General features: G+C 45.8%; 2 protein-coding genes across 2 annotated transcripts; one reads left to right on the forward strand and one right to left on the reverse strand.

Moving 5' to 3' along the window:
* The first annotated feature begins 1,038 nt into the window (after nucleotides 1–1,038).
* LOC123093120 (COP9 signalosome complex subunit 4) lies at nucleotides 1,039–7,866 on the forward strand. Its single transcript, XM_044515027.1, has 14 exons — nucleotides 1,039–1,336; nucleotides 1,428–1,579; nucleotides 3,158–3,261; nucleotides 3,346–3,406; nucleotides 3,483–3,575; nucleotides 3,660–3,760; nucleotides 4,012–4,120; nucleotides 6,357–6,401; nucleotides 6,490–6,558; nucleotides 6,647–6,738; nucleotides 6,815–6,857; nucleotides 7,145–7,204; nucleotides 7,327–7,386; nucleotides 7,615–7,866. The coding sequence occupies exons 1-14, from the start codon at nucleotides 1,201–1,203 to the stop codon at nucleotides 7,687–7,689; spliced, it is 1,200 nt and encodes a 399-aa protein (XP_044370962.1). The 5' UTR covers nucleotides 1,039–1,200; the 3' UTR covers nucleotides 7,690–7,866.
* Nucleotides 7,867–8,250: 384 nt separating this feature from the next.
* Nucleotides 8,251–11,068, reverse strand: LOC123093119 (vicilin-like seed storage protein At4g36700). The gene is made up of 5 exons (XM_044515026.1): nucleotides 10,732–11,068; nucleotides 10,457–10,647; nucleotides 10,290–10,370; nucleotides 9,868–10,206; nucleotides 8,251–9,771 (listed from the first exon to the last, which is right to left on the reverse strand). The coding sequence occupies exons 1-5, from the start codon at nucleotides 11,012–11,014 to the stop codon at nucleotides 8,497–8,499; spliced, it is 2,169 nt and encodes a 722-aa protein (XP_044370961.1). The 5' UTR covers nucleotides 11,015–11,068; the 3' UTR covers nucleotides 8,251–8,496.
* Between the last annotated feature and the right edge of the window lie 2,199 nt (nucleotides 11,069–13,267).

Below are 13,267 nucleotides of genomic sequence, written 5' to 3' on the forward strand. Positions count from 1 at the left end.
CGAATCAGACATATGGCATGAGCACTGACGTCGTTAGTCGGAAGCGAGTGCTTCAACAATCTCCACAGGAACATCCGTACCTTGCCCGGAACTTCTGTTTTCCACAGGGTTTTCCAGGCCCCTTCCTCGGCCCTAGAGCTGGAAGGACCCGGTACTTCCTCCAACCATGCTTCTCTTCTGTTTTTGGTAGCTACTAGCATATTGTATGCCGATTTTACAATGAAAGTTTCGTGTTTCTCGTGAAACCATGCCCAGAAATCTGTGATGTTTCGAGTGCACATATGTATTCCCAATATAACCCGAGCATCCATTGGCATGAACGTTGCTTGGACAAGCTGTCTATCCCATGAGGCAGTCACACTAGTTATAAGCTCCGAAACCAGGGTGGGTGGGTTTGGCGAAATACTCGCATAGGGCTGCATCATCTCCTCACCGGGTAACCAGTTTTCCGTCCATATATTTGTGTTTGTTCCGTTCCCAATTCTCTTTATCAAACCTTGCTTCAGAACGTCTCTTCCCTCTATAATGGCCCGCCCAGACCTGGCTTGGATGACTCCCCAATTCGGCATGGAGTATATCAGAGGTTGGGTAGTAGACACTTTTCAGGACTCGAGCACTCAACGACTCCGGGTCTTGCAACAAACGCCACGCGTGCCTAGCAAGCATGGATAGATTGAAAAGTTCAAAATCTTTGAACCTGAGGCCTCCCATGCCCTTGGGTTGTGTCATCGTTTTCCAAGAAACCCAATGCGGTTTACGCTTTCCATCTTGTGCGCCCCACCAAAACTTCCGAATGAGCATGTTTAAATGTTCACACAAGCCTCTAGGGAGTTTTTTTTTCGGAGGGGGTGAAATAAAAATAAACTGAAGGCTGAGTTTTTTTTTTGGGCTAACTGAAGGCTGAGTTGGCCCATAGAGTCGCAAGACGAAACCAAAACTTTAGGCCCAAATAACAAGGCGGCCTATTAATAAAACACAAGGCGGTCCACCACTAATAGAAAAAAAAAATACAAGGCGGCCCATCGTCCTACTCCCCAGCAGAATATATCCGACCCAGTTCATGTGCAAAACCCAGTTATAGCTTTTCCCCTCATCTTCTCCGCAGATCAAACGCCAAAACCCTAGGCCGCTCCTTCTCCGACGCCGGCGACAACCCCCAACCCCTGCGGCTGTCCGCGGTAGCCGAGTGCGGAGGTAGCCATGGACAGCGCCCTCGCAAGCGCGGCGGCGATCGCCGACCAGCGCCAGAAGATCGAGCAGTACCGCCACATCCTCGCCTCCGTCATCTCGTCTTCCCCGCCGGACATCCCCCAGGCCAAGCGCTTCCTCAACCACAGTAACGCGCTTCACTCAAAGCCTAGCCGTAGATTTCTGGGTACTTGTTTTTTTTTTTCTGTGCGTAATGGCCGGGATTGTTGCGAGCGCAGTGGTGTCGGATGAGGTGCCGCTCGTGGTGTCGCGGCAGCTGCTGCAGACGTTCGCGCAGGAGCTGGGGAAGCTGGAGCCGGACTCTCAGAAGGAGGTCGCCCACTACGCGCTCACGCAGATCCAGCCTCGTGTGGTCTCCTTCGAGGAGCAGGTAGGCACCCCTCGGTTCCTATAGAAGGCTAATTTTAAGTACCAGATTGCTCTGTTCTAGTTGTAGTATGTTGTACTGCACAGCCTGTAGAGCTACTATGTAATGCCATGATATGATTTTGGGAAATTGCTATCACAGCACTTTTGTTTTGACAGTTGGTCACACCTTCCACTGAATATTTTGAACTTACCCAGTAACTACTAGTAGTACGTATGGAGCTATTGCTGTAACGGGATTTTCTTGTTTGGAGTGGCCAATTTGGGCTTTGGCTAATTTTTGTCCAAGGGAATATGCAATGCATGAAGATGATATCATCCTGTTATCTCATTTATGCAGTCTCAGCTTAGATTATGTATGCAAAGGCAAGTATTGAGGATAATGTTATGCATTTTTAGTTGATGCTCTCTACCATTTAGATTTCCGTGTGGCATAGGCAGCCAACTACACAGCTTTGACAAGCCGTGTTAGTCTGCAATCCATTAAGAAGACCTATCGATTTGGTGCCCAGTCATTATAGGCCACATATCAGCCATTTGATCCAATTCCTTGAGCTTATTAACCTACATGGTTAACTTATTTTGATTATCTGTGTGATAGTTCGATACTAGGTATAAACAGGAAAATTATTGCTTAAGGATTATAGTTTTATAATACCTCATGATCTTGTCTGTGAGTAGAGAAAATAATGCAATATAGGGAATTACTGTTGCCACTCATTCCATGTTCATATGGGTTGCATTGCAGAAACCTGAATATCTACCTATAGCTTCGTGCATCATGTCCCTCTTATGCATTGCATTTCAGAAATCTAAATATCTATGGGTTACTTATTTAGTATTACTGTTTGGTAGTTCTGGTTGAAGTTGCAATTTATAATGTCATGGGTTTAAACTTTGTTAAGCTGCTGAGAACAGTCACTAAAATTAGCAGTTATGGAGTAGTATGATTTCTATTTATTGCAATCATGTCAAAGGTCTTAGATATTCATATTTCTAGGTAGTAGCTACCATCAAAGTAAACCAAGATGAAGTGTGCTTATATTGCAAAATACCTAGTTTTGAAAGATTATGTAGACTGAAGCTGGCTAATATATACCTGTGCAGATAAAATGTACAAAGGATGCCTGCATCATGCTTGTCATCTTGTGAAAGAAATTAACCGGTGAATTTCATGTGATATTTACTCATAGTTCAAAAAAGCGCTAGGCGTTAATTGTGCGTTTTGCCACCGCCTTGCGCTTTACTGACCAAAGCGCATGCTTATGCGCAGTTATGCACAGATTAAGCGTAGTTATGCGCAATGCGTTTTGCCAACGCCTAGAGCCTAGGCGCGCTTAAGCTCTTGCTTAGGCGCCCCTTTTTTAACTATGTAAACTGCACTTCCAGCTTCATGTAAATCTCATAGAGAATGTGAATCTCTAGATTTGTTTCTCTACCACAAATAACTGACTTAATATCTGTTTCTGTGGGCTTTGTAACCGCTCATTAAATCTTCTTCGGTGATTTCGTGATTGACCTTGTTGTTATTATGTAAAAGAAGTGTTGTAACAGTATAATTTTTCTTGCTATCTATATCCAGGTGGTGGTGATCAGAGAGAAGCTTGCAGAACTGTATGAATCTGAACAACAATGGTCGAGAGCAGCGCAAATGCTTAGTGGCATTGACTTGGACTCAGGAATCAGGTAGAAACAAGCTTTTGTCTCTCTTTACATGTCAATGAATTTTTTTCTAATTCTGGGAAATCTGTCCATCTGCTAAAAAACCAGGATGCTTGATGACACAAACAAATTATCCAAGTGCGTCCAGATTGCGCGACTCTATTTGGAGGTTAGTGCTGTTTAGCCTTTGTTGTCATTGGCTCATTTGCATGTCAGCTAGACTAATGTAGTTCTTAGTTTTGTAGGATGATGATGCAGTGAATGCTGAAGCTTTTATCAACAAAGCCTCGTTTTTGGTCACAAACAGCAACCAGGAAGTTCTGAACTTACAGTACAAGGTTTGTTGGTTCAGAAACAGTCTAACAATCTATCTGTCTACAACCAAGGACAACAATTTAGTTCCCTTCTTATATCTCTTATAGGTCTGCTATGCGAGAATTTTAGATCTAAAACGTAAATTCTTGGAAGCTGCACTTCGATACTATGGTATCTCTCAGATTGAGCAACGCCAAATTGGGGATGAGTAAGGCTTACTCCCTTTTAATCTTCTGTCTTCTATGGTCCTTTGTTGCCTTGCTGGTGTAGTGGTGCCTAATCTCTACTTTACACACTTGCTATTTCAATATTTTGCTCATTGTATGAAATAAATTACCCTACTTGACACTCATGTTTAGATACTGCAGTGGTTATTGGCTAGTTGTGTTTGGAACTGATATTGCTTCCATATTTTATTCTCAAAAATCTTGATGGAACATTGTTTCTGTATTTTCTCAGAGAGATTGATGAAAATGCTCTTGAGCAAGCTCTTAGTGCTGCTGTAACATGCACAATATTGGCTGGTGCTGGCCCACAACGCTCTCGTGTTCTTGCTACACTGTACAAGGTATTGGCTTTTAGCTCATCTCAATGTCCTGTGGTTTCACACCTTTTTTATTTGCTCTATTATCATTGATTGCTCCAGTAACTTCTAACCATAATGATCATCTTAGTTCTCTCTTGATCCTGTTTTGCCACTTGGAAACCATCAACGCAAGTCACATCATTTATTTATAGTTTTAGTCCCACTGGTTTAAGTCATTACCACTTCCATTCCATGAACACACATTTTGAGTTTTGAGCAGTGCTATACATATGCAAGCTTTCTTTACGATTTTGTATGATCGACCAAATCATCCATTAGATCGCATCATTTTGCAAATCAGAACCGTTCAAAGTAGGCATCGTACACAATTAGTGTGTGCATTGTCTGTGCAGAGTAGTTTCGTTGAGATTTAACATTGATCTTTTATTTCACCAATAATATACTCCCTCCGTTCCTAAATATAAGTCTTTTTAGAGATCTAATATGGACTACATACGGAACAAAATGAGTGAATCTACACTCTAAACTATGTCTATATACATCCGTATGTAGTCCATATTGAAATATCTAAAAAGACTTATATTTAGGAACGGAGGGAGTATAAATCATGTGACTTTACAATTATACCCTTGGTCTTTTTCAAATACAAATTGAATGGTATAACTTTTGCTCCACATAACCCACATTTTGTTGGTTAAACTTGGCGGTCAAACTTGATTCTCGAGCTGCGCGTGCACTTTATTCACTGGAATGGAGGGAGTATAAATCATGTGACTTTACAATTATACCATTGGTCTTTTTCAAATACAAATTGAATGGTATAACTTTTGCTCCACATAACCCACATTTTGTTGGTTAAACTTGGCGGTCAAACTTGATTCTCGAGCTGCGCGTGCACTTTATTCACTGGAATGGAGGGAGTACTCCCTCCATAATCTGAATACATGTTGCTGGAGCTGTCTTGGCAAAGCAAAACAAAATATGGCGTTGGACGATTAGGAGTTCGGTGGTCAATTTTGCCCTTGTGGTATTAATGCCCCGGAAGTATAGATGTACCAGGCTTCGATCCCTGCACCCGCAGGGTACCGAGAAATGTTCATATATAATAATGGCAAGATGGTAAACAAGCTCTGTATTCAAGGGGCTCTTTGGATGGGAGCCGTGAGCTGCCCTTCCAAAAAATTGGTCGTTGACCAGATCTGGTTGCACGTTTGGTTGGATGCCAATTATTTTGTGGGTCCAGCACACCTCACTTCATGCAGTTCTATTTTCGCCAAATTGTTGGCGCGTCGCGGGTGGGGGAGTCCTCCGTTAATTATTTGGCTTGCCCATCGATTGGCGGGGCTGGCTGTGGCGCAATCCAAACAGCCTAACTCCACCCATAACCATGGTCTTGCCCCCCATCCCATCTGCTTGTTCTCTTTGGAGTTGGAGGTGTGTCACTATTTTGAGTTTTAGACTAACTGGTTAAGTTTTTAACTTAGATGAGCTGTGGTTTTACCTTACTGTCATAGTGGGCTTGTGATGCCTCATGTCGTCTCTATTTTCTCTTTGGTTGGTAACAATTTTAATTTGCTACTCATCATATTGTCTTCCCCTGTTATCTGATCAATTTAACGTGAAATAAACTAATTGCATCCTGGATGTGTGGGAACCAGTGGCGATTCTACTAGGGGGGCTTTAACAGGCTAAAAATCCTACTAGCTAAACATTACCACTTCAAAATTATATTGAGGTGTTTTACATGCAACAACTGCTATACATTTGCTAATTAGGCTTAGGAATTGATGTATTGAACCTACCCTTCTTTGTCGTGCTAGATTTGCCACTGGTGGGAACCCAGGGTTGTTAAACCTACTTTTTGCTAAACTCATCCAAGGTCTAAAAACACGCTGTTCTATAACTTTTTCCAGTTTGGTACCAACTTACTAATATCATAATCCTGTGAACCAGTTATGTTTAACCTTTTTTGATAATTCTTTTGCATGAACATCTTCCACCACAGTTTTAAACTGCCCACTGGCAGGCAACCTATACATCTTATTTTTGCAGAATGAAAGTCTTTTGGTCTTTTAGCAACCTATACATCTTATTTTTGCTTAATGAAAGTCTTTTGATCTTTTAGCTATGCCGCCTGAAACAAACATAATGGTTACCTTAGTAATGTGCAAATATTTTTATTTTCCAGTGTATCTTATCATAATGACTCCTAAGCTATGACTTATGGCATGATGTTATAATAATTTGCCCCTTCCAGGACGAAAGATGCTCGAAGCTCAAGATATATCCAATACTGCAGAAGGTATCTGACATTGATATACTCCCCTGGCATTATGTTTGGAATATAAGTTCTCTTTGTTGATAGGGTCTGCACTTTTTCCAATATTCAGGTATTTCTTGAAAGGATTTTGAGGAAACCAGAAATTGATGCATTTGCAGAGGAGCTGAAGCCGCATCAAGTAGGGAAACTTTTAGTCATCTGTACCTTGTTGAAAATAAGTTCTCATTTATGGTATTCCTGACTGGAGTTTCTCTACTGTTCAACAGAAAGCCCTTCTGCCAGACAAGTCTACTGTGCTTGACCGGGCGATGATTGAGCATAATCTCCTTAGTGCCAGTAAACTTTACACCAATATCAGGTCAGTATTCATGGATATTGTTGTACATTAATTATTGGTTTATTCAACCTAACAGACCATCAATTCATTTCTGCAGCTTTGAGGAGCTTGGAACATTGTTGGGCATTGACCCTAGAAAGGTAAATTCTTTGTGCATGTGTTGTTTCTTTCATTTCCATGAACTCTACTCTGCAATATTTTGCCATATTGTTTGTGGCTTGTAAAAGGGAACACGCAATGCTGTGTATAGCAATAACGGAGGATATTAAATTTACAACCAAAACATGGAAATATTTGTCAGGCTCAGCTCCTTTGTTCTTATTTCGGTTTCTACTGCTATACACATACAGGGTGCAGAGTTCTGAAACTTAATCTAGGATACCATTTAAATTTTGAGCCTTCTTACCATTGACTTCTCTACTGGCAGGCTGAGAAGATAGCATGTCGAATGATCTGCGAAGACAGAATGCGGGGTTCAATTGATCAGGTATTTTATGGGCTCTCTTTCTTGGCATTCACTATCTGCTATTGCTCACGAAATTCTGGAATTATTTAACCACATCTTTATGTTATCAGTCTGAAATTCATGCATACATCTTTGTTCCACAGGTTGAAGCTGTGATACACTTTGAGGATGACACCGAAGGGCTACAGCAGTGGGACCAACAGGTTAGGTAGCCTTGTATTTCATTTCTTCCTAGTTTTAACCATTTTTTTTAAAAATTTAGTTAAAGCGAGAAACTAGCCTTGATAGAACTGTATGCACTTGCACTTGCCTTCGTGCACTGTACACCAAAAAAATTCTCCACAAGCACCTGCTACGTTTACAACTACTATCAGGAAAACGCTTCCATCGGTTTCTAATCATGGATTGCAACAACTTTGCCACACCTGCAGATTGCTGGATTGTGCCAAGCACTGAACGACATCCTTGACAGCATGTCGAGCAAGGGGATCGCTATACCTGTCTGAGGGAGTCTGTTACTCAGTTGTTTCGATGATGTCTGTGATTTAACTCATGTCAAGTCGCTGGATTAACATTTTTGTACAGATGTTTTGCCGTTGACTGATACTTCCGGAACCAATTCTGCTATGCGATCAGTTATGCTCTCTGTTTTTGCAGTGGGTATTAATGGTTTTGCACGCTCATCGGCCATCGCTGGGAATCACTATACAACACAAATACTTCCTCTTTATAACTTATATAAAAACCGTTTTTTGACACCGTCGTAGTAGGAGCATCGCTTGAGTATGAGCATCTATTCGTAATTTTAAAGCCTTTCTTCTAAATTCACTGTACCTGGAATCCAACTGATTTCATGTCTACAAATGAGTAACTCATCAAAACGTAACAATTCAACAACAGCACAGTAATCAGAAACTGTAACATGTAGTAGCAAGGACGGGATGAACTTTCCAGCAGATAGAGAATTTGTTCCTCTCTTTCACGATTTCTTCAATTTCACTGTTCTATGAGCGGATTTCCGGGACGGAAGGAGATTATGCACCAGTGGTCAGCATCCAATGCACTGCGATGAACAGCTCCTTTATTTATACGTACGTAGGCATAATCCACAAGCTCTTCTTCTATACACCAGCTACAGAAAGACACAGTGGCATTGTGGCAACGACGGACCCAACAAAACTACGAGTAGAGACTACAGTAGACTGAACAGAGCCACACAACTAGGATGGCCACCAGTATTCGTACAGCGGTACGCGGGGAATGGGTAGAGCAGAGACCGTGCAAGGTGACTGGAAGTCTGGAACGGCGGCTGTTCAGGCGCTCTGGAACACGGCGCCCTTGCGACCACGGTAGCGCTTCTTCAGGTTCTTGGCCGCGCGGTACTTGGTGGTGTCTCCCCAGTCGCCTTCCTCCTCTTCCCACGGGTCGTCTCCGCCACGGCCGCCTTCCTCCTCCTCTCTCCTCCGCCTACGTTCCTCTTCCTCCCTCGGATCGTCTCCTCGTCCTCCTTGGCCTCCGCCGCCCTCTTCCTCCTCCCTCCTCCGCCTTTCCTCTTCCTCCCTCGGATCGTCACCTCCTCCGCCGCCTTCTTCCTCCTCCCTCCTCCGCCGTTCTTCCTCCTCCCTTGGATCATCACCTCCTCCTCCGCCTTGGCCTCCGCCACCTTCTTCCTCCTCCCTTCTCCTCCTTTCTTCTTCCTCTTCTTGCTCCCTCCTCGCTGCTTCTTCCTCCTCCCTCTCCTTCCTTTCCTTCTCTCTCCTCGCCCTCTCTTCCTCCTCCCTCTGCTTCCTTTCCTTCTCCTCTCTCCTCTCCCTCTCTTCTTCCTCCCGTTTCCTCTGCTCTTCCTCCCTCTGCTTCCTTTCCTTCTCCCTCCTCGCCCTCTCTTCCTCCTCTCGCTTCTTCCGCTCTTCCTCCTCTCTCTGCTTCCTTTCCCTCTCCTCCTCTTCCCGCTCCCGCTCCCCCTTCCCGCCCTCCTGTTCCTCCTGCTCCGCCTTCCTCTCCAGCTCCTCCGCGCACGAGATGCACGCCATTATGGTCGACCCGCTCTTCGCCGACAGCAGCTTCTCCACGGCGGTCGTGTTCTTCTGCCCCAGAGCCAGCGCCACTATCTCCTTGCCGATCACCTGCAGCACCGAATGCTCCCCGGCCAGGAACTGCGGGTTGTTCTCCCCCATGTGGGTGCTGAACCCGACGAACACGAACGACCCGTTGTTGAAGGACAGCTGCGCCATCGGGTGGAACCTCGGCACCACGAACACGTCGCCTTCCTTCACTCTGAACACCGAATTCTTGCACTCTACGCCTCCTTGCCCGTGGTCGCCGCCCCTGCGGCCGCCCTCGTCGTGGTGACCGTGATCGCCGCCCCCGCGGCCGCCCTCGTCGTGGTGACCGTGATCGCCTCTCCTGCGGCCGCCCTCATCGTGGTGACCGTGATCGCCGCCCCCGCGGCCACCCTCGTCGTGGTGGCCGTGACCGCCTCCGGTGCCCGACGGGATGCTCGGGCATACCACCTGCACGATCCCTGATCCGTGGGTGACGATGGCGATCTCCGTGGCTTTCGGGTTCCAGTGAGGCCCCATCATCGACCCCTGCAAAATTGATCAGTGCAAACACTTTTTATGTTAGCACGAGAACTGAAGAGCTACTCAACGCAACAGTGAGCGAAGAATCTTCTGCCCACTTACCGTGGTCAGGTTCACCATGAACATGCCAATGTTGGACCCCTTGAGGTTCTGCAGGTCCTTGTTGGTCATGGTTTTGCTCCATCCGAAGCAGTTCTTGACGTCCGGCTTGCCGGAGTAGAAGTTAAACGTCTCGCTCTTGGATTTGTCGTCCTTCTTGTCCTTCTTCTTGTGCTTATCCTTCTTCTTCTTCTTGTTCAGTGGGGACTCGTCGCCCCACAGCGCGTTGAAGATTTCTTCCGTCCAATTCGACTTCTCTTCCTTCTCCTGGTCTGGATTGTACGTTATAATCGACTGTGGGCTCTTGGCCGATTGGATTGCCTCCACCACTTCAGCGGAAACCTTACAAGACCAACAATTCATGTAATCGATGTGATGCAACTATGCAAGACATGTGCATACTCATTCGTACTAAATTTACTTACCCCAAATCCCTGTCGAAGAATCTTTACTTCAAATCCTCTCAGTAGATTGCTGACGCTCGAGTATGCTTCTGACTTGGGGTGCTGCAATATTGTGGCCAAGTACTCACTCGTCAGTATCGCAAGAATGAATAAGTAGATCACCAAACATAGAAGCGGTCTGTAGGTACCGATGGGTCGTCGCAGTTGATGGCGTTGCTGGTGAAGATGGCGTAGATCCGGAGACGCTCTCTGGTGGCGTTGGGGTAGCTCTGGATGTACAGGATGCTGCCCTGCTCCAAGTTGTACACGTCTCCTCGCTGTATTTCCAGGGAGCTTGTTTCGCTGCCCCCTTCTTGGATGTAGGTCACCTTGCCCCGCCCTGGCCCCAGAAAATCACGACATAAGTTTAGTCACACAAAACACGTGCACTTGCAGACAGCGTTCGTTCATGGACGTTACGTACCGCTGTGCACGTAGAACACTGCGTCGGCGTGCAGCTGCACGGGCAGGAACAGGGCGCCGGGGTCCATGGTGATGAACTGCAGCCGGTACACGGTGCCCGCCGCGTCGGCGACGTCCGCGGCCGTAACCGTGCCGGCCTCGCTCTGAGCGACCACCCTCCGCCGCTCCTTCTCCACGACCTGGCCGCCCACCGCAGCCCCGGCCTTCCATTTCGTGTCATGCGCCGCGGCCGCGGCGGACACGAGCAGGGACAGGACGAGCCACCGAGCCGTCGCCACCGCCATTTTTGCAAGTCTTTGTTTGCTGCTTTCTCGTCGACCTCGCGCGGTCTGTGAAAGGAACGGGAGGCTATGGCGCCTCATATGTAGACGACGCGATGCTGTAGCTGGTGAAGTGGCGATGCGTGGCGTGAGCTACGTGGGAGGCTGTGGGCATGGTGGCCGTGCATGGGCGCTACGTGCCCTGGTCACGACGGAGGCGGTGGGCGGCTCGAGGATTCGCGGTGGTGTTGCGGTCCGTGGGGCGTGTCCTATGCTAGCCACTTGGCCCCTGGCTATGTGAGGTGGAGTGCACGTGCCGCGCGATATATGTCCATTTGGTGCCCACCGCCCTACGCGAAATTTCGATACGGCTTCTGTTGCTAATTTCGGTGCTTAAGGGGTGTACAATGTTATCTTGAGAGATAAACGGCGAAGGATGGGAAAGCATCAGGTGATCAGGTTACTCCCGGTGCTCCAAATTCAGAAAAAATATTCTGAAAAAATGAATGCTCGTAAGGAATGTAACCACAACACCTAAATACTTTAGGTCCAAACTTGGAATGCACATTTGCGAAACAAAAAAGTGAAATCCACATGTGAATATTGTCGATATTGCTTTGGCCTTTTTTTTTACACTATCCATGCCACATTTTGTTTCTCAGTGTGTGTTTTGAGTTTAACCTAATATTTTTAGGAATTATAGTCAAATTCCTTGTAAACATTCATATATTTTTTTAGATATATTTGTAACATTAAGATTTTTTTTTGTGAATTTGGAGCACCGGGAGTACCCCAAGATGGTAATAGCTGATACTCCCCAGGCGAAGGATAAAGATAAAAAAAGTCTTTTCTTAATTAAAAGAGAATCTTTTAGCACAATATCTTTTATCACATATCTAGGTATATTTAGTTATGAGAGTGATGTGTTTATCTCTCATTTAGGTGGGAATTAATTAAGTCTTAACTAACTCTCACACCATTTGATTTTATACGGAGAATCCGTGCACTTTTTGTCAGCGACAAGGTGGCGCCATCACGGAAACCAAGTGAGGGTTCAAATTGAAATACAAGGCCCACTCGCTGGGCCTGAATGGGCTCTAAGAGCATCTACAGCCGGGCACCCCAAACCCCCTCATATGCCCGGGCAGACAACTTGGTCAGGGATCGATCACAAAAAAGCGACCAAGACAGGCGCCTCAAAAGGGCCTCAAACGCCCGGGTTGATTGGCACCCCAACCCAAATGTATGACGGATATGGGGGCATCAGAACACGTTCGCCACGTCGTACCGATGATGGGGTCCCACACGAAATTGCCCCAAAACCCGGCGGTCCGGCGGACGTCTCCTCCGGTGGGGGGTGTGAACGCCGCGTGGCGCCGCTCCAGCTCACCGCCCAAGGTCAAATCCGGCCGTCGGTCGGCGTCCCGCAACCATAGCCGCATCCACCTTGTTTCTCTTCGCCGCCAGCCTGAGCCCATCCACCTCTCTCCCGCTCCGACGGTCTTCCCAGACCCTCAGGCTTCGCCATGGTTAGGTCAAAGAAAACCACGTATGATATGCTCACGCCGGAGCGTCAGTTCAAATTGAGTAGGAGATCCGGGCAAGGCGCATGTTTAGCAATATGAGCATCAAGTAATTCAAGAAGTGACACTGGTTTATCAAACATAGTAGAAGCATTATCATGAGTATTATCAATAGCAGAATCAGTGTCTATTACTTGTGACATTTCTGATTGAGTAGCAGGTGGTGGTGTCACAACTTGACTTAAAATAGTAGGTGACTCAAGTGTAGACCGAGTTGACAGTTCCTTAACTCCCCTCGTCTTAGAGGGCATGATGTTGGTCTTAGAGTCTCTCAGATTCTTCATGGTGAATATAAATTGCAGCAGATATTTAACTCCCAAGTGAACTTAATAAATAGAGATATGCTCCCCGGTAACGGCATCAGGAAATAGTCTGGGTGGCCCACAAGTATAGGGGATTGCAACAGTCTTCGAGGGTAGTATTTCACCCAATTTATTGATTCGACACAACGGGAGCCAGAAAATATTTATAAGCCTTAGCAGTTGAGTTGTCAATTCAACCACACCTGAGAAGCAAACTCTTGCAGCAAATTATTAGTAGCACAATAACTTGATAGCAATAGTCATAATAGTAGTAATAGTAACTGTTTTCATTGTTGGAGATATGCCCTAGAGGCAATCATGTATGATGATATTTCCTATGTGTTTATGAATAAAGATAGTCCTTGGACATTATCAATGATATATATAAGCAA

Source organism: Triticum aestivum, chromosome 4B, assembly GCF_018294505.1.
Source record: "Triticum aestivum cultivar Chinese Spring chromosome 4B, IWGSC CS RefSeq v2.1, whole genome shotgun sequence".
NCBI classification, from domain to species: domain Eukaryota; kingdom Viridiplantae; phylum Streptophyta; class Magnoliopsida; order Poales; family Poaceae; genus Triticum; species Triticum aestivum.